The sequence below is a fragment of the Syngnathus floridae genome, unplaced genomic scaffold, assembly GCF_059516105.1.
Source record: "Syngnathus floridae isolate MCC-2025c unplaced genomic scaffold, RoL_Sflo_1.0 HiC_scaffold_130, whole genome shotgun sequence".
Taxonomy (NCBI): Eukaryota; Metazoa; Chordata; class Actinopteri; order Syngnathiformes; family Syngnathidae; genus Syngnathus; species Syngnathus floridae.
This window is the reverse complement of record NW_028284156.1, coordinates 33,200-54,802: the sequence shown is the minus strand read 5'-3', so window position 1 is coordinate 54,802 and position 21,603 is coordinate 33,200. Positions and strand designations below refer to the sequence as shown.

Sequence of the window (21,603 nt, the reverse complement as noted above, 5' to 3'; positions counted from 1 at the left end):
TGAACACCATGCCGCACTGAACAACACCATCCTGCACTGAACAACACCACCCCGCACTGAACAACACGATCCCGCATTGAACAACACCATGCCGCATTGAACAACACCATGCCGCACTGAACAACACCATGCCGCACTGAACAACACCATGCTGCACTGAACAACACTATGCTGCACTGAACAACACCATGCCGCACTGAACAACACCATCCTGCACTGAACAACACCTACCCGCACTGAACAACACCATGCCGCACTGAACAACATTATGCCGCACTGAACAACACCATGCCGCACTGAACAACACCATGCCGCACTGAACAACACCATGCCGCACTGAACAACACCATGCCGCAATGAACAACACCATCCCGCACTGAACAACACCATGCCGCATTGAACAACACCATGCCGCACTGAACAACACCATCCTGCACTGAACAACACCACCCCGCACTGTACAACACGATCCCGCATTGAACAACACCATCCCGCACTGAACAACACCATGCCGCACTGAACAACACCATTCCGCACTGAACAACACCATGCCGCACTGAACAACACCATGCCGCACTGAACAACACCATGCCGCACTGAACAACACCATGCCGCACTGAACAACATTGTGCCGCACTGAACAACACCATGCCGCACTGAACAACACCATCCCGCACTGAACAACACCATGCCGCATTGAACAACACCATGCCGCACTGAGCAACACCATCCTGCACTGAACAACACCATCCCGCACTGAACAACACCATGCCGCACTGAACAACATTATGGCGCACTGAACAACATTATGCCGCACTGAACAACACCATGCCGCACTGAACAACACCATGGCGCACTGAACAACACCATACCGCACTGAACAACATTATGCCGCACTGAACAACATTATGCCGCACTGAACAACACCATGCCGCACTGAACAACACCATGCCGCACTGAACAACACCATGCCGCACTGAACAACACGACGTCGCACTGAACAACACGACGCCGCACAGAACAACACGACGCCGCACAGAATAACACAACACCGCACAGAACAACACAATACCGCACAAACAGCTTTAGATAATATTACGTCGCAGTCATGTGACGCGGACATGACGTCAATAGGCGGAACTCACGGCAAAATTATACTCCGTGGGCGTGGCTTGCAACAGGAAGTAGGAAAGCGGCAATTCTGGCAAACAAGACACAGCGGTTAGTAACACGATGACTAACAAGGCAAATATTTTTGTTTTCAGCTTGCAACTTGACCGTCTAGAGCGTACAAGGTAATTACAACTGTTTTTTTTTTTAGCCCTGAAAAGCGAGGGAGTTTGGCGTTTGGGAGGAACGTCGAACTCGGCGTCTGCTTCCAGCCACAGACGCCAAATTTCGACGATTATTTCGACTGGTCAACGGTTGTAAATTATTGCGTTGACTAAAAACTTTATTTAACTCTACTCTTAACTTTGCCGTTTCAGATATGCGGGTATTACACCGCGGAAATGACGTCAATAGGCTGAACTCTCGCCAAAATTCAAATCTGTGGGCGCAATGGCCTTGAGCGAGACACCGGATACAAACACGACGATTATCAACAGAAATATCTTTATTTTCTGCTTGCAAGTGGACCGTCTAGAGCGTACACGGTAAGTACAACTCATTGTGTTTAAAAAGATTTACGTTTGTGTAGTTTGCGTTGCGTTGTATCTGTGAATGTTGGTTGAGGCTAAATGTTAATGTTTAATTTCATTCCTTTAGGTTCCACGGTGTTTGTTGGCTGTATGTTTTCCACTGCAAGAAGAGGCTCGTATCATTGACCAGCAGGAGCTACAATGGTGAGTACCCCTTTCGTCTTCCATTTATGTTAAACACTTCCTATTTCATGTCTAACAGTACTCGATTTAACAAATAACCATAAATAAATACAGTGTGGGCAGTCAAGTTAACATATGTGATTATCCTGCCTAATATGTTTATCACAAATATGTCACTAATCACTAATATGTTTATTTGTTTATCACAACACCTTTGGACCTTCAGCAATCGATTATTTCCCTTCATCTACAGAGAGACAGAACGATGGTGTCTTAAACATCTCATTCATTTCACCAAATAACTTCACGCAGGTGGATAACGGCCGTCTCGGTCACGCTATGTTGCGTGATGCAGTTTTGAAGAACCAAATGCATTTATTCAATGAATAAGTCAAGCTAGTTCTATGTTTATGATGTTGTAAGTTACGGTACCGATTGAAGTTGAGTTCGAAGCCAGTGGAAAACAGCGCTGCGTTTGTGCTCTCCAGGTACAAATGTTGTGATCTCTGACTGACGACCGGGCGAGACTCGAGTAAGAGATGTCCAAACGAGCTCCGGCAGGGCGGGCCAAGGCGGAGCGAACGGACGCCCTTCAGGCCGCCAATGACGAGCTGAGAACCAAACTGATGGACGTCCAGTTAGAACTTCAGCAGGAGAAGAACAAGGTGAAAACCTCAACAGACAGACACTGCCTGCCTCCCTGCCTGCCTCCCTGCCTGCCTCCCTCCCTCCCTCCCAGATTTCCCGATGTAGATTAGACATGCGTGTGCCATGACTGTGTCAGCCTACATCAACAAATGCACCGAGGACGTCAGCACCACTAAGAATATCATCACCCGGGGCAACCAACGACCCTGGATGACTGAGGAGGTACGTCAAACGCTACGAGCGCGGAACTCTGCCTTCAAGTCTGGCGACAAGGAGACACTGAGGACAGCGAGAGCCAACTTGAACCGTGCCATCAGGATAGCGAAGCGAGACCACAGTCGAAAATTTCAGGATCGTTTCCACGACGTCAAAAACATCAGGAGTATGTGGCAAGGCATACGGGCGATTACAGACTACAACTCCCCCCCCCCCCCCCCCCCCGGTGGGTGTAGTTGATGCTGACTTTCTAAATGGTCTAAATAACTTCTTTGGGAGGTTCGAGGCACTAAACGGCACTCCAGCAGTTAAAACTGTCCCCCATCAGAAAGAGGAGGTACTCTGCCTTGACTCCGCCGATGTGTTGAAGACCCTGAGGAGAGTCAACCCCTGTAAGGCCCCTGGCCCCGACAACATTCCTGGGCGTGTGTTCAGGGAATGTGCAAGTCATCTGGCTGGGGTCATCACAGACATTTTTAACACCTCGCTGGGCCAAGCCACAGTGCCGGCGTGCTTTAAGACTGCCTCCATCATTCCGGTGCCGAAGAAACCTCAAATCACCTCATTTAATGATTACCGGCCTGTTGCACTGACTCCGGTTATGATGAAGTGCTTCGAAAGGCTGCTTAAAGGTCACATCGTTTCCAGACTCCCCCTATTATTTGACCCGTTCCAGTTTGCCGACCGGCAAAACCGCTCCACTCAGGACGCCATCTCCTCCGTTCTTCACCTGAGCCTGGCTCACCTGGAGGAGAAGAACACCCATGTGCGGATGCTGTTCCTGGACTTCAGCTCAGCGTTTAACACCATCATCCCACAGCATCTGGTAGGAAAATTGGAACACCTGGGCTTCAACACCCCCCTTCGCAACTGGCTGCTAGACTTCCTCACCAACAGACCTCAGTCAGTCCGGGTCGGACAGAACACCTCTGATGTCATCACCCTCAGCACAGGCTCCCCTCAGGGCTGCGTCCTGAGCCCCCTGCTGTTCACCCTGATGACACACGACTGCGTCCTCAGGTTCACCACCAATCACATCGTGAAGTCAGCAGACGACACAACGGTGGTGGGGCTCATCAGAGACAACAACGACCTGGACTACAGAGAGGAGGTGGAGCAGCTGGTGGGCTGGTGCAGAGAAAACAGCCTGATCCTGAATGAGGAGAAGATGAAGGAGATCGTCGTCGACTTCAGGAAAAAACAGCCTCACCACGCTCCACTGATCATCAACAGCTCAGCTGTGGAGGTGGTCAGCACCACCAAATTCCTGGGGGTCCACATCACAGAAGACCTCACCTGGACTATGAACACTACGGCACTGGTCAAGAGGGCACAGAAGCGCTTGTACTTCCTGCGGAGGATGAGGAGAGCCCACCTGCCCCCACCCATCATGAGGACGTTCTACAGGAGCACCATAGAGAGCATTCTGACAAGCTGTCTCTCTGTATGGTGTGGAGGCTGCACCGCCTCCGATTGGAAGAACGTGAGGAGAGTGGTGAGGACAGCAGAGAGGATCATAGGGGCTCCTCTTCCCTCCATTCAGGACATTTCATCTCAGCGCTGCATGTCCCGTGCCCGTAACATCATCAATGACCCATCACACCCCCACCATGGACTGTTCTCCCTGCTGCCCTCTGGGAAGAGGTTTGCAGCATCCGCTGCAGGTCCACCAGGTTCTGCAACAGCTTTTTCCCTGCTGTCATCAGACTGTTGAACACTAGAACTGTTGAGCTCTAAACTGAACTCTGCATCACACATTCACAGAACTGTACTTTATGACACTACGGACCTCTATCTTGCACTATCTCGCACTACCAACTTTACTGAACTTGTATAAACCCTTTAAATAGAAGTTTAATACATGGTTTAGCATTCCTCTGCACACTCTTGAATACTGTTTTGCCTACTTGCACTATTGCATAATTATCACTGCTGCACTTTATACTTATTTTTAATATATATATATATATATATATATATATATACAGTATATGTATATATATATATTTTCATAGGATATGTTACTTCTATTCAACTGCAATATCACTACTTTGTTGTAAGACGTATGCAACGGAATTTCGTTTTGTATGCACCATGTGCAGACAAGATGACAATAAAGTTTGTCTAAGTCTAAGTCTAAGTCATGTCAGGTCAGCTGTCTGGAGAGAGAGAGAAGTCAGGACCTGCGGGCGGAGCACCACCGTGCCACCGCCGCCATGACGGAACTCAAAAGCAAACTCCATGAGGAGAAGCAGAAAGAGTTAGCCATTACCAGGGAGACATTACTGCGGCAGCATGAAATGGAGCTGATGAGAGTGATCAAAATCAAAGATGGAGAGATCCAGCGACTGAATGCCTTGGTCCTCAGCCTGAGGGACGGCTCCATGGACAAGGTGATCCGCTCTATCCGTGTCTGACTATCCGCACGCCACGTCGGGCTTCGATGCGGCCGCTACCGTATTGTGTAGCTTGTCCCCAGTAAGCGTCGCGGCGCTCCGTTGCGGTCTCAACGGCCCGGTGTGGCGCAATGTCTGCTCAGGTGAGGAGGGGGGGCGCTTTGCTGGCGGAGGTGGAGGAGACGCGGCGGTGTCGGGAGACCGAGCGGTGTCGCCTCCACCAGGAGCGCGGAAGAAGCCCTGGCAGCGGCCCAGCAGGCCTGGCAGTCCCGAGCGGCCGAGCTCCGATCGGCTCATCACCAGCATCGGGAGGAGCTGAGCCGAACCAAGAGAGACTGCGAGAGGGAGATCCGCCGACTGGTAGGACTGATCAGATGCGCGGTGCGTGGCTATGTTCCCAATTTCGTTGTATACCTGCAGTGCAATGACACCTAAGGCATTCTATTCTATTCTATTTCACAAGAAGAAAATGTCCGGTTGCTCGCTTCGCTTTTGTCACAGCAAAGGTGTTCTAGTCGATTCAAGAAAAAAATTGGCCGGTTGCTCTCTTTGTTTTTGTCACAATTCTGGCAAATGAGTTTGCCCGCCTGCCTGAGCGCTCCCCGTTTGTACATCCAGACGGATGAGATCAAGCTGAAAGACAGAGCGGTTAGTGTTTTGGATGAAGCCCTGGGGCCGGCCACGTCCACCGCCTTCAGCTGCAGACTCAGGCTGCCGAGCAGCAGATCGCTGCCCTGAGGGATTCCCAAAGGGCGGGCCTAAACTACCCTGGAAGTGGGGTCAACGCCGCTACTAGCAATCCTCTTCATTGCGTAAGCCACCTCATCACACACTTGCAGTACGCATGACTTAGTTCGTTGCTGGAGGAAGGTAGCACAAAAACAGTTTTGAACTTTGAACGAGTGCTTGTGTGTGTGTGTTGCGGGGCGTTTTCAGTCTCAGGAGGATCGGGACACGCGACGGTTTCATCTGAAAATCGCTGAGCTCAGCGCAGTCATCAGGAAACTGGAGGATCGAAACGCCCTGCTTTCTGAAGAGCGCAATGAACTGGTAATTTATTGACGGCACGCTTGAAGGTTTGCGCTACGTTTGATGCGCGCCATCCAGCGAGGCACCCATTGCGCTTGCTTATTAGTTGAGCGGCGCGGCGAGTCGGTTGCCTGGTAGATGTCTTTTATTGGGAGCCAAAGCCACGATTCCGTTGATGCAAAAGGAATGGATACGTTCTGGCCCGCGTGTGTGTGTCTCTTTCACATCCCGCACTTCATGCTTGCAGCTAAAGCGACTGGAAGAAACAGAAAGCCAGTTCTAGCCACTCCTGTACAAAAACAAACGCCTGAGCAGGAAGAATGAAGAACTCTCGCTGGTGCTGTGCCGCCTTGAAAACAAAGTGCGCTTTGTCACCCAGGAGAACGAGGAGATGGCAAGCTTGGTAAGTCGACGCGGACAACGGCGGCGTGCCAACAGAGTCCACTGCATTTGTGTTCCACAGAGAAGGCCTAGTTCGCTCAATGACCTGGACCGCGGTTGCGGCCAGCAGGACGGTGAAAATGGAGTTCCTCAAGTTGTGGAGCAGGCGGCACATCATCGACGACTTGTCCAAGGGTCTTCAGGCAGGCGACTCGGTGCACGTACGGCAGCGCCGCGCTCGCTCGCTGTCGCCAGGAAACCTTTTCCGTCCAAAGCTTGGCCGGCGGCCGCCATCCAAAAAATTGGCCCCCTTAAATTCCGACCTTTCAAGCAGGAGCATTGTGCGCACAGCTTTTTGAACACGCTTTAGACTTGTTTTGCCGTTTTCAGCAGCTCAAAGCTCCCGTTTTGTCAGCGCCTTTGCCACTCGCTGTGCGCTGAAAACGACGGACTTGCCCGGCTGCTCAGCCCGTCAACCATGAGCCGCGAGCGCGACGTCATTGTCCGTAGGCAGCTAGTGGCAAAATGCACCCTGTTAGAGTTGCGCTCGCTCCAACTTATTTTGCAAGAACCACACGGGAGACAAGTAAGTTCTTTTGGACACCTGCAGGTGGAGAGTCCATCCGTTGTACGAATGAAGTCTGACTCTCGGCTCCTGCACGAGCATTTTAATTAAGAGAAACAGGGTGGGTGTAAGAGTGGATTGAATAGAGGAAGCCCTTGACCTCTAGTCAAAACATAGCAAGGGGTGTTTTACGACTTTGTGTAGGAAGGGATAAGCGATAGGGATAAATAAGGGATAAATAATATTATTTATTACAGGTTGCAGTCAAAGTCAAAGCAACATAATGATACGATAAAGATAATCTGGAAAACCCTGACACACCCTGTAGTTGTCACTTTTGGAAAAGACGAGCGTCCCTCCAATCATCGCCGGTGACGTGTTTTTCAGGCTCTGGAGACAAGAGCTCATGTCAGAAATGTCATTGTGAGTCGCGTTTGTTTCTGCGCCGGAGCCGTTCGTTCCCTTTGCATCCAAAGAATCTCAAAGGCGGATTATTTGTGTCGACAGGAGAGAGATTTGCTGCTACGATACCGACGTCCAGAATCTCTGAGGAGGAACAAAGCGTGAGGTCCTGCAAGGTGAGTCTGTTTGTTTGCGGCTGCTTGGTGTTGCGCAAGATGAAATGGCCTTTTTCTCGCTATCGTTCCTCTCGTCGATTCATCGTGAGGTGTCGCTTCAGTTTGTTCAGAGAGATGTTTGCTTCCGCGCCCGCAGGTCATCGAAACATTTTACGGCTACGACGAAGACGTGTTGGTGGACTCGGACGGATCGTCCTTGTCTTTTCACACCGACAGAACCCCCGACACGGAACCCGAAGAGGTAGCCCGCCATTTCTGCCAGCGTATTGGCACCAAACATTCCTCTTCAGCCTGGAATCGGACTCGTCTTTGCGTCGCGGGTGCTTTGTCGCCGGTCTGACTGATTCTGGTACTAGTGCTGTGTTGCATTGGTGTGTGCATGAAGAGGCGGAGCTTCGCTACCGCCAGCTGACGCAAGAATATCAAGCGCTGCAACGAGCCTACGCTCTGCTAGCCCAGACCAGCGAAGGGGACTACGACGCCGAGAAGGAGATCAAGGTGGCGCCCCTTTCCGCAACCCCCGGCCGGGTCGCAGCCTCCCCGTTCTCACCCAGCCTCGGGTGTTCTCTGGTCTGAAAGGAGGAGGAGGAGCCTCCCTCCTCCTCCTTTCAGACCAGAGAAAAGCTGATGGTAGAAATGGGTCACTATCAAAGCAGAGTAGCAGATCTGGAGTCAGCGCTGAAGCAACAAGGACAGGTAAGCTCATCAATGAGCACACCTTTTTCTCAGACAAAATAGCTACATTCTTCAGTCACTCATTCGTCTGGCATTACTGGACCAACCCCCCCCCCCCCCCCCCCGAACGTGGCTGGGAAAATGCGGAGAAAAGCAAATGTCATTTTCCAGTCAACCAAAGAATTTGTGGATGAAAATGACACAACATTCCAAAGCTGTCCACGCGTTTGTCTCTTCTAGAATGTCAAGTGGGTGGAGGAGAAGCAGCTGCTGCGTCAGAGCAATCAGCAGTTGGCCGAAAAGGTGACGGAAAGAAAGGCGCTGGGCGGAGTCGCTTGGCGTCACACCCGTCGGGAAGCCCCGCAGATGAGGTCTGACTGTCTTTTCAGGTCAGGCGGATGGAGGCGGAAGAAGCGCGTCTGAAAGAGCACATCCAGGATATCCGAGACCAAAACGAACTGCTTGAGTTCCGCATCCTGGAGCTGGAGGTGGGAAGACTCGCACAAGCGTGTTGAGGCCAGAGATGTGACGGACGGACGGACGGACGGACGGACGGACGGACGGATGCATGCCTCTGCCTTTCAGGAGAGGGAGTGGCGCTCCCCCGTCTTGAAGTTTCTGCAAGTCCGTTTCCCAGACGGCCTCAGCCCTTTGCAGATCTACTGCAAGGCCGAGGGCGTGAGCGTACGTAAGGCGTCCCTCGCAACCCTAACCTTAACCCGAGGTCCCAGAACACCTTACATTGCTCCTTGCGCCTTTCCCCCGGACATCGTCATCAGTGATCTGATGAAGAAGCTGGACATCCTGGGCTATAACGCCGTAAGTGTATGTCGAACTCCTTATGTTCGCACTCCACGAGACTCGGCGGCTCAAATGTGACTTTTGGAAGGCTTTGCGCTGAAAGAAGCTTGTTGACGCTGTGCCTTTGGGCTCTTGCAGAATCTCACCAACGAGGAGCAGGTGGTCGTGATTCACGCCAGGACCCTTCTCACCCTAGCCGAGAAGGTAACGCGCACGTCCACGCACGCTCTCGCATTCTGCTTATGTGACAGCAGCCTTTCCTCAGTGGTTAGAATACATCAAAGTGACCAAGTCAGCACTTCAACAGAAGATGTTGGACATTGAAAGTGAGAAGGTAGACAGACACGCGACATCAGCCAAGGGGAACTCCGGCAATGTGCCCCAACAATTCTGACCTTGAGCTGTGCTAGGATATGTTCTGCAAGCAGAAGGGCTACCTGGATGAAGAGTTGGACTTCAGGAAGTGTTCCATGGACCAGGCTCATAAGGTAAGCCGCCCTCAAATCTCCCGCCGGACCACTGATGGACGAGGATTGCGGCCCAGAGGATCCTGGAGCTGGAGGCCATGTTGTACGAGGCGCTACCGCAGCGGGACTGCCCCGCCACGGACGGCGAAAAAGCCAGCCACGCTGGCGTGAATGACGTGCTGACGGCGGATCAGAGAGAAGAGCTTAGGAGCGCCGTGGACCAATGGAAGCGAGCCCTGATGTGCGAGTTGAGGGAGCGCGATGCTTGCATCCTCCAAGAGAGAATGGATCTGCTGCACAGCGCGCAACAGGTAAGGGCCCAAAGCCAGCCCGGCACTTACTTGCACGCTTACTGGCTTTTGAATGCCACTTTCCATTTGTCCGTCCTAGAGGAACAAAGAGCTGAAAGAATTCATCGAAGCTCAGAAGAGACAAATCAAACAATTGGAGGAGAAGTTTCTGTTTCTCTTTCTATTCTTCTCCTTGGCCTTCATTCTGTGGCCCTAACACCAGCTGGTGAGTGAGCTCCAGCGGCACCGCACTCGACACCTCCGATACACTGCCAGCCGGTCTCAGACGTTGGCAGACGCTCCGATGCCAACGTATACCCCCCGCCACGGTGACAGAGGCACCGCGTCACACCGGCGCTCATCCAATCAGAAGGCAGGAAAAGCAAATTCACATGCAGGGCACTTTTGAACCAGAAGAGAGCGCCACAAAAAACGGTTGTTGCCCCAAACGCGCACTAAAAAGGGTCAGAATAACAAGAGTCCCACTGGCCAGCCGGGGCCACCCGTCCAGCTGTTTCTTCAGGGGGGAAAAAAATTGGAGTCACCGGTGAGTACATTTTGCATTTAGCTCTGCTTTTCTGCTTCTGTCTTCAAGTGTGTGGCATCCTGCGATCAAAGATTCAGCCAACCCCAAAGCGGTTGACCTCAACGTCCCACCACCATGCCTACCAGAGCAGGTGACGTGATGCTTTGGACATCCTTCCGTCTCAGATGCCCAAAAGTACTCTTTGCCACATCTGCGGCAATACGGTGTCTTTTCAAAGGTGCAAATAAATCCAGCGTGGGCGGAACACGCACGTCTTCGGTTTTTCCCGCTTTGTTTGTGTGACAGCTGTTGTGAAAATTTTATACAAATAAAGTTGTATAGTACAGGTTTGGCCAAGCCGCAACTCCCGAACCGCATGCGGCTCTTTTATGTTCATATCAACATTTGTGTGTGTGTGTGTGTGTGTGTGTGTGGGGGGGGGGGGTTGTGCGTGTTGGCTTCACTTGAGTTCAATTTGGTATTTTGGTCAAAAGCGCATGTGGTGAAATTCCACAAAGTAGGATGGGCAAACACATTTCTTTAAACTATGAGTGTCAATTGGGCTCTCGAAATGGCAGGGAAAAGATGCACAGCAAAACGAAAATACATAGATGAACACAGGACGTTTTAATCAGAGTGGGAAAGTTTCTATTTTTTGTTGAACGTGATGGCAAACCATTCTGCCTGATATGTCAGACCTCAGCGCATTTCAAAGATTCAAATCTTCAGCGCCATGCACTTAAGCTCACTCCATGCTAACATTGATCAGGCGTCGAACCCGCAACATCATGCTTAAGAGGTGGCCATGCTAACCAGTGCGCCATTATGTCAACGCATAATAACTGTAAGTCTACTGATCAAAACAGCGGTTACTACATGACGTCGCTACGTCGTGGTCACGTGACGCAGACAAGACGTCAATGGACGTGGGCAGAGTTAACTTGTTTAAAAGGGAGTGGGCAGAAGAAATATTTAATTTATTTAAATCTATTTTGAGTGCACACCATTATGCCAATGCATAACAACTGTAAATCTACTAAACAAAACAGCGGTTGCTATATGACGTCTGCCACGTCGTGGTCACGTGACGCGGACGTGACGTCGACGCCTACTTTACATCCCACCGATCACAGGACCCCTCGGCTGCATAACCGTGCCCCCTTCCCAACCAATCGGATTTGCTATACGCGAAAACGACGCCAATGGAAAGAGCTTCCGCCCAAATTTAAATCCGTGGGCGTGGCTCGCAGCAGGAAGTAGGAAAATGGCGGCGATGTTGACAAAGACACAGCGGATGGTAACATACGACTAACAAGAGAAATATTTTTATTTTCTGCTTGCAACTGGACCGTCCAGAGCGTACACGGTAAGTACAACTCATCGTTTTTAAAAAGAAGTACTTTTGTTGCCCTGAAAAGCGAGTGAGCGTGGCGTTTGTGGGGGACGTCGAATTTCGACGATTCTTTCTGGTCAACGGTTGTACATGATTGTGTTGATTAAAAAAGAAAACTATGTAACTCTACTTTTAACTGCCGTTTCAGATAGATTTGGAATTGCATCACATCCAATTTTGCCTGGGAACAAACAGATTAAATAAATCTTAGTTTTGAATAAGCCACTCCTTCTCAAACAAGTAAACTCTGCCCATTTTGCGCAGTAGATGTTCTGTTAATATCTAGTATTTATACAAAGTCATAATTTAAATTGCTTTCAACCTTCATTCATCGGTTCAACCAACATTACTCGCTCTTATTACCAACTTGTATTGATTTAACTAAGCGTTTAATACTTCCTATCAGGTCTCAAATCGAGATTTGGCAAAATACAATTTCAGCAAATCCAATTTTGCCAGGGAACAAAAATAGATTAAATAAACTAAATAAGTCCTCTTCCCATTAAATAAATCAGAAAAGTCTGTCTTGTAACCAGTCCTCTTCAAACAAGTAAAGTCTGCCCATTTTGTGCCGTAGATTTTGTGTCTATGCCTAGTATTTAAACAAAATCATAATTTAAACGACTTCTTTCCTTCATTCACTTTGGAAATTTGGAATTGCAGCAAATCGAATTTTGCCAGGGAACAAAAATAGATCAATTAAACTAAATAAGTTTTCTTCCCATTAAATGAATTAAAAAAGTCTGTCTTGTAACCAGTCCTTTTCAAACAAGTAAAGTCTGCCCATTTTGTGCCGTCGATTTTGTGTTTATGCCTAGTATTTATACAAAATCATAATTTAAAGGACTTCATTCCTTCATTCACTTTGGAAATTTGGAATTGCAGCACATCAAATTTTGCCTGGGAAGAAAAGTAGATTAAATAAATTTAATAAGTCTTACTACTTCCCATTAAATAAATTAAATACGTCTTACTTGTTTCCACTCCTTTTCAAAACAGTAGTTTAAAACGAGGGCCCTTCACTCAATCTTTAACCTCAACCCCGCACGTTGTGTTGTATCTGTGAATCTTGGTTGTGGCCAAATGATAGTTTTCTTTCATTCGTTTAGGTTCCAAGAAAACTTGATGTAACTCTACTTTTAACTGCCGTTTCAGATAAGCGGGTATTACGTCGCAGTCATGTGCCGCGGATATGACGTAATTGCCCGAACCTCCGCCAAAATTCAAATCTGTTGGCGCGATGGCCGTGAGCCGCTGAGCAGCGACGATTATCAACAGAAATATCTTTATTTTCTGCTTGCAACTGGACCGTCTAGAGCGTACACGGTAAGTAACACTCATTGTGTTTAAGGAGATTTACGTTTGTAATAGCAGAAGTGTAGCCGCGTTGCGTTGTACGTGTGAAAATTGGTCGAGGCGAAATGTTAATGTTTAATTTCATTCCTTTAGGTTCCACGGTGTTTGTTGGCTGCAAGTTTTCCACTGCAAGAAGAGGCTCGTATCATTGACCAGGAGCGAGCTACAATGGTGAGTAGCCATAACATTTATGTTAAACACTTCCTATTTCATGTCTAACAGTACTTGATTTAACAAATAACCATAAATAAATACAGTGTGGGCACTGAAGTTAACATATGTGATTATACTGCCTAATCTGTCACAGAGTAGATTGTTGCAAAGTAATATAAGATCCAAAGTTGTAATTCAGAATAGTTTTCAAAAGAAGGCCATTAGAATTATATACAAGTATGATTACCCTTAACATAACAACAAGCTATTAATTAAATCACAAATTCTTCAATTCAAAGATTTGGTAGATTATCAGACAAATAATGTCTAACAGTAATTGATTTAACACATCACGATAAGTAGATTGAGTGTGGGCACTCTCAAGTTAACATATATGATTATACTGCCTAATCTGTTACAGAGTATGTTGTTGCTAAGTAATGTAGAATAGATCCAAAGTAGTAATCCAGAATAGTTTTGAAGAGGCCATTAGAATAATAAACAAATCTGATTACCTTGAACATAATAACAAGCTAAGTGTTTAATATGTCCTATGAAGTCAAAATTGGGCACCATCATGTGGTGAAATTTGGAATTGCATCACATCCAATTTTGCCTGGGAACAAACAGATTAAATAAATCTTAGTTTTGAATAAGCCACTCCTTCTCAAACAAGTAAACTCTGCCCATTTTGCGTAGTAGATGTTCTGTTAATATCTAGTATTTATACAAAGTCATAATTTAAATTGCTTTCAACCTTCATTCATCGGTTCAACCAACATTACTCGCTCTTATTACCAACTTGTATTGATTTAACTAAGCGTTTAATACTTCCTATCAGGTCTCAAGTCAAGATTTGGCAAAATACAATTTCAGCAAATCCAATTTTGCCAGGGAACAAAAATAGATTAAATAAACTAAATAAGTCCTCTTCCCATTAAATAAATCAGAAAAGTCTGTCTTGTAACCAGTCCTCTTCAAACAAGTAAAGTCTGCCCATTTTGTGCCGTAGATTTTGTGTCTATGCCTAGTATTTAAACAAAATCATAATTTAAACGACTTCTTTCCTTCATTCACTTTGGAAATTTGGAATTGCAGCAAATCGAATTTTGCCAGGGAACAAAAATAGATCAATTAAACTAAATAAGTCTTCTTCCCATTAAATAAATTAAAAAAGTCTGTCTTGTGACCAGTCCTTTTCAAACAAGTAAAGTCTGCCCATTTTGTGCCGTCAATTTTGTGTTAATGCCTAGTATTTATACAAAATCATAATTTAAAGGACTTCATTCCTTCATTCACTTTGGAAATTTGGAATTGCAGCACATCAAATTTTGCCTGGGAAGAAAAGTAGATTAAATAAATTTAATAAGTCTTACTAGTTCCCATTAAATAAATTAAATACGTCTTACTTGTTCCCACTCCTTTTCAAAAAAGTAGTTTAAAACGAGGTCCCTTCACTCAACCTTTAACCCTATTTATTCACCTTCTAGGCTAAGTGTTAAAGGCTAAGTGTTAGAGGCTAAAAGCCAGAGGCTAGGCGCCAGAGGCGAGTTTTTGTGGGCTGAAGTTTTAGTGGGGTTAGTGTGAATACAATCCAAAAGAATACAACAGAATACAATACAATAGAATATAATACATAGATTAAATTCAATAGCTCTTACTACTTCCCATTAAATAAATTAAATACGTCTTACTTGTTCCCAATCCTTTTCAAAAAAGTAGTTTAAAACGAGGGCCCTTCACTCAACCTTTAACCTCAACCCCGCACGTCACATTGTGTTGTATCTGTGAATGTCTGTTGTGGCCAAATGATAGTTTTCTTTCATTCGTTTAGGTTCCACGGTGTTTGTTGGCTATGTTTTCCACTGTCAGAAGGATGAAAATACAAAGTACAACGCTTGGACGTGGGCGAAGACGTCACCGGTGAGTCCTTCCTTCCTATTTATTTACCTTCTAGGTGCTAGAGGCTAAGTGTTAGAGGCTAAGTGTTAGAGGCTAAGTGTTAAAGGCAACACAATACGAACAACACAACACAATACGAACAACTCAACACAATATGAACAACACAATATGAACAACACAACACAATACGAACAACACAACACAATACGAACAACACAACACAATACGAACAACACAACACATTACGAACAACACAACACAATACGAACAACACAACGATACTGCACTGAACAACACGATACCGCACTGAACAACACGATACCGCACTAAACAACACGATACTGCACTGAACAACACCATGCCGCACTGAACACCATGCCACACTGAACAACACCATCCCGCACTGAACAACACCATGCCGCACTGAACAACACCATGCCGCACTGAACAACACCATGCCGCACTGAACGACACCATGACGCACTGAAAGACACCATGCCGCACTGAACGACACCATGCCGCACTGAACGACACCATGCCGCACTGAAAGACACCATCCCGCACTGAACAACACCATGCCGCACTGAACAACACCATCCTGCACTGAACAACACCATCCCGCACTGAACAACACCATGCCGCACTGAACAACATTATGCCACACTGAACATTATGCCGCACTGAACAACACCATGCCGCACTGAACAACACCATGCCGCACTGAAAAACATTATGCCGCACTGAACAACACCATGCCGCACTGAACAACACCATGCCGCACTGAACAACATTATGCCGCACTGAACAACACCATGCCGCACTGAACAACACCATCCTGCACTGAACAACACCATTCCGCATTGAACACCATGCCGCACTGAACAACACCATCCCGCACTGAACAACACCATCCCGCACTGAACAACACCATGCCGCACTGAACAACACCATGCCGCACTGAACAACACCATGCCGCACTGAACAACATTATGCCGCACTGAACAACACCATGCCGCACTGAACAACACCATCCCGCACTGAACAACACCATGCCGCACTGAACAACACCATTCCGCACTGAACAACACCATGCCGCACTGAACAACATTATGCCGCACTGAACAACACCATGCCGCACTGAACAACACCATGCCGCACTGAACAACATTATGCCGCACTGAACAACACCATGCCGCACTGAACAACACCATCCCGCACTGAACAACACCATGCCGCATTGAACAACACCATGCCGCACTGAACAACACCATCCTGCACTGAACAACACCATCCCGCACTGAACAACACCATGCCGCACTGAACAACACCATGCCGCACTGAACAACACCATGCCGCAATGAACAACACCATCGCGCACTGAACAACATTATGCCGCACTGAACAACATTATGCCGCACTGAACAACATTATGCTGCACTGAACAACATTATGCCGCACTGAACAACATTATGCCGCAGTGAACAACACCATGCCGCACTGAACAACACCATGCCGCACTGAACAACATTATGGCGCACTGAACAACACCATGCCGCACTGAACAACACCATGCCGCAATGAACAACACCATCCCGCACTGAACAACACCATGCCGCACGGAACAACACCATGCCGCACTGAAAAACACCATCCCGCACTGAACAACACCATGCCGCACTGAACAACAGCATTCCGCACTGAACAACACCATGCCGCACTGAACAACATTACGCTGCACTGAACAACACCATGCCGCACTGAACAACACCATGCCGCACTGAACAACATTATGCCGCACTGAACAACACCATGCCGCACTGAACAACACCATGCCGCATTGAACAACACCATGCCGCATTGAACAACACCATGCCGCACTGAACAACACCATCCCGCACTGAACAACACCATGCCGCATTGAACAACACCATGCCGCACTGAACAACACCATCCTGCACTGAACAACACCATCCCGCACTGAACAACACCATCCCGCATTGAACAACACCATCCTGCACTGAACAACACCATGCCGCACTGAACAACACCATGCCGCACTGAACAACACCATTCCGCACTGAACAACACCATGCCGCACTGAACAACACCATCCTGCACTGAACAACACCATCCCGCACTGAACAACACCATGCCGCATTGAACAACACCATGCCGCACTGAACAACACCATCCTGCACTGAACAACACCATGCCGCACTGAACAACATCATGCCGCACTGAACAACACCATGCCGCACTGAACAACACCATGCCGCACTGAACAACATTATGCCGCACTGAACAACATTATGTCGCACTGAACAACACCATGCCGCACTGAACAACACCATGCTGCACTGAACAACATTATGCCGCACTGAACAACACCATGCCGCACTGAACAACACCATCCCGCACTGAACAACACCATGCCGCATTGAACAACACCATGCCGCACTGAACAACACCATGCTGCACTGAACAACATTATGCTGCACTGAACAACACGATCCTGCATTGAACAACACCATGCCGCACTGAACAACACCATCCTGCACTGAACAACACCATGCCGCACTGAACAACACCATGCCGCACTGAACAACACCATGCCACAATGAACAACACCATCCAGCACTGAACAACACCATGCCGCATTGAACAACACCATGCCGCACTGAACAACACCATCCTGCACTGAACAACACCACCCCGCACTGAACAACACGATCCCGCATTGAACAACACCATGCCGCATTGAACAACACCATGCCGCACTGAACAACACCATGCCGCACTGAACAACACCATGCCGCAATGAACAACACCATCCCGCACTGAACAACACCATGCCGCACAGAACAACACCATGCCGCACTGAACAACACCATCCCGCACTGAACAACACCATCCCGCACTGAACAACACCATGCCGCATTGAACAACACCATGCCGCACTGAACAACCCCATCCTGCACTGAACAACACCTACCCGCACTGAACAACACCATGCCGCACTGAACAACATTATGCCGCACTGAACAACACCATGCCGCACTGAACAACACCATGCCGCACTGAACAACACCATCCTGCACTGAACAACACCACCCCGCACTGTACAACACCATCCCGCATTGAACAACACCATCCCGCACTGAACAACACCATGCCGCACTGAACAACACCATGCCGCACTGAACAACACCATGCCGCACTGAACAACACCATGCCGCACTGAACAACACCATGCCACAATGAACAACACCATCCAGCACTGAACAACACCATGCCGCATTGAACACCATGCCGCACTGAACAACACCATCCTGCACTGAACAACACCACCCCGCACTGAACAACACGATCCCGCATTGAACAACACCATGCCGCATTGAACAACACCATGCCGCACTGAACAACACCATGCCGCACTGAACAACACCATGCTGCACTGAACAACACTATGCTGCACTGAACAACACCATGCCGCACTGAACAACACCATCCTGCACTGAACAACACCTACCCGCACTGAACAACACCATGCCGCACTGAACAACATTATGCCGCACTGAACAACACCATGCCGCACTGAACAACACCATGCCGCACTGAACAACACCATGCCGCACTGAACAACACCATGCCGCAATGAACAACACCATCCCGCACTGAACAACACCATGCCGCATTGAACAACACCATGCCGCACTGAACAACACCATCCTGCACTGAACAACACCACCCCGCACTGTACAACACGATCCCGCATTGAACAACACCATCCCGCACTGAACAACACCATGCCGCACTGAACAACACCATTCCGCACTGAACAACACCATGCCGCACTGAACAACACCATGCCGCACTGAACAACACCATGCCGCACTGAACAACACCATGCCGCACTGAACAACATTGTGCCGCACTGAACAACACCATGCCGCACTGAACAACACCATCCCGCACTGAACAACACCATGCCGCATTGAACAACACCATGCCGCACTGAGCAACACCATCCTGCACTGAACAACACCATCCCGCACTGAACAACACCATGCCGCACTGAACAACATTATGGCGCACTGAACAACATTATGCCGCACTGAACAACACCATGCCGCACTGAACAACACCATGGCGCACTGAACAACACCATACCGCACTGAACAACATTATGCCGCACTGAACAACATTATGCCGCACTGAACAACACCATGCCGCACTGAACAACACCATGCCGCACTGAACAACACCATGCCGCACTGAACAACACGACGTCGCACTGAACAACACGACGCCGCACAGAACAACACGACGCCGCACAGAATAACACAACACCGCACAGAACAACACAATACCGCACAAACAGCTTTAGATAATATTACGTCGCAGTCATGTGACGCGGACATGACGTCAATAGGCGGAACTCACGGCAAAATTATACTCCGTGGGCGTGGCTTGCAACAGGAAGTAGGAAAGCGGCAATTCTGGCAAACAAGACACAGCGGTTAGTAACACGATGACTAACAAGGCAAATATTTTTGTTTTCAGCTTGCAACTTGACCGTCTAGAGCGTACAAGGTAATTACAACTGTTTTTTTTTTTAGCCCTGAAAAGCGAGGGAGTTTGGCGTTTGGGAGGAACGTCGAACTCGGCGTCTGCTTCCAGCCACAGACGCCAAATTTCGACGATTATTTCGACTGGTCAACGGTTGTAAATTATTGCGTTGACTAAAAACTTTATTTAACTCTACTCTTAACTTTGCCGTTTCAGATATGCGGGTATTACACCGCGGAAATGACGTCAATAGGCTGAACTCTCGCCAAAATTCAAATCTGTGGGCGCAATGGCCTTGAGCGAGACACCGGATACAAACACGACGATTATCAACAGAAATATCTTTATTTTCTGCTTGCAAGTGGACCGTCTAGAGCGTACACGGTAAGTACAACTCATTGTGTTTAAAAAGATTTACGTTTGTGTAGTTTGCGTTGCGTTGTATCTGTGAATGTTGGTTGAGGCTAAATGTTAATGTTTAATTTCATTCCTTTAGGTTCCACGGTGTTTGTTGGCTGTATGTTTTCCACTGCAAGAAGAGGCTCGTATCATTGACCAGCAGGAGCTACAATGGTGAGTACCCCTTTCGTCTTCCATTTATGTTAAACACTTCCTATTTCATGTCTAACAGTACTCGATTTAACAAATAACCATAAATAAATACAGTGTGGGCAGTCAAGTTAACATATGTGATTATCCTGCCTAATATGTTTATCACAAATATGTCACTAATCACTAATATGTTTATTTGTTTATCACAACACCTTTGGACCTTCAGCAATCGATTATTTCCCTTCATCTACAGAGAGACAGAACGATGGTGTCTTAAACATCTCATTCATTTCACCAAATAACTTCACGCAGGTGGATAACGGCCGTCTCGGTCACGCTATGTTGCGTGATGCAGTTTTGAAGAACCAAATGCATTTATTCAATGAATAAGTCAAGCTAGTTCTATGTTTATGATGTTGTAAGTTACGGTACCGATTGAAGTTGAGTTCGAAGCCAGTGGAAAACAGCGCTGCGTTTGTGCTCTCCAGGTACAAATGTTGTGATCTCTGACTGACGACCGGGCGAGACTCGAGTAAGAGATGTCCAAACGAGCTCCGGCAGGGCGGGCCAAGGCGGAGCGAACGGACGCCCTTCAGGCCGCCAATGACGAGCTGAGAACCAAACTGATGGACGTCCAGTTAGAACTTCAGCAGGAGAAGAACAAGGTGAAAACCTCAACAGACAGACACTGCCTGCCTCCCTGCCTGCCTCCCTGCCTGCCTCCCTCCCTCCCTCCCAGATTTCCCGATGTAGATTAGACATGCGTGTGCCATGACTGTGTCAGCCTACATCAACAAATGCACCGAGGACGTCAGCACCACTAAGAATATCATCACCCGGGGCAACCAACGACCCTGGATGACTGAGGAGGTACGTCAAACGCTACGAGCGCGGAACTCTGCCTTCAAGTCTGGCGACAAGGAGACACTGAGGACAGCGAGAGCCAACTTGAACCGTGCCATCAGGATAGCGAAGCGAGACCACAGTCGAAAATTTCAGGATCGTTTCCACGACGTCAAAAACATCAGGAGTATGTGGCAAGGCATACGGGCGATTACAGACTACAACTCCCCCCCCCCCCCCCCCCCCCGGTGGGTGTAGTTGATGCTGACTTTCTAAATGGTCTAAATAACTTCTTTGGGAGGTTCGAGGCACTAAACGGCACTCCAGCAGTTAAAACTGTCCCCCATCAGAAAGAGGAGGTACTCTGCCTTGACTCCGCCGATGTGTTGAAGACCCTGAGGAGAGTCAACCCCTGTAAGGCCCCTGGCCCCGACAACATT

General features: G+C 48.2%; 1 protein-coding gene and 1 long non-coding RNA gene across 4 annotated transcripts; both read left to right on the top strand.

Moving 5' to 3' along the window:
- The first annotated feature begins 2,440 nt into the window (after positions 1–2,440).
- Positions 2,441–8,134, top strand: LOC148377546 (uncharacterized). 3 transcript variants are annotated; one of them, XR_015856634.1, is made up of 4 exons: positions 2,441–2,488; positions 7,566–7,636; positions 7,773–7,877; positions 8,022–8,134. It is a non-coding gene; the product is annotated as an uncharacterized LOC148377546 (long non-coding RNA). The 3 variants fall into 3 exon arrangements; XR_015856635.1 differs by lacking the exon at positions 2,441–2,488 and adding an exon at positions 6,462–6,515; XR_015856633.1 differs by lacking the exon at positions 2,441–2,488 and having other exon boundaries at positions 7,285–7,636.
- A 1,510-nt stretch (positions 8,135–9,644) lies between these two features.
- Positions 9,645–10,210, top strand: LOC148377545 (janus kinase and microtubule-interacting protein 3-like). The gene is made up of 2 exons (XM_088368198.1): positions 9,645–9,890; positions 9,970–10,210. Exons 1-2 carry the CDS (start codon positions 9,678–9,680, stop codon positions 10,084–10,086), a joined length of 330 nt encoding a protein of 109 aa, XP_088224324.1. The 5' UTR covers positions 9,645–9,677; the 3' UTR covers positions 10,087–10,210.
- Positions 10,211–21,603: the final 11,393 nt, after the last annotated feature.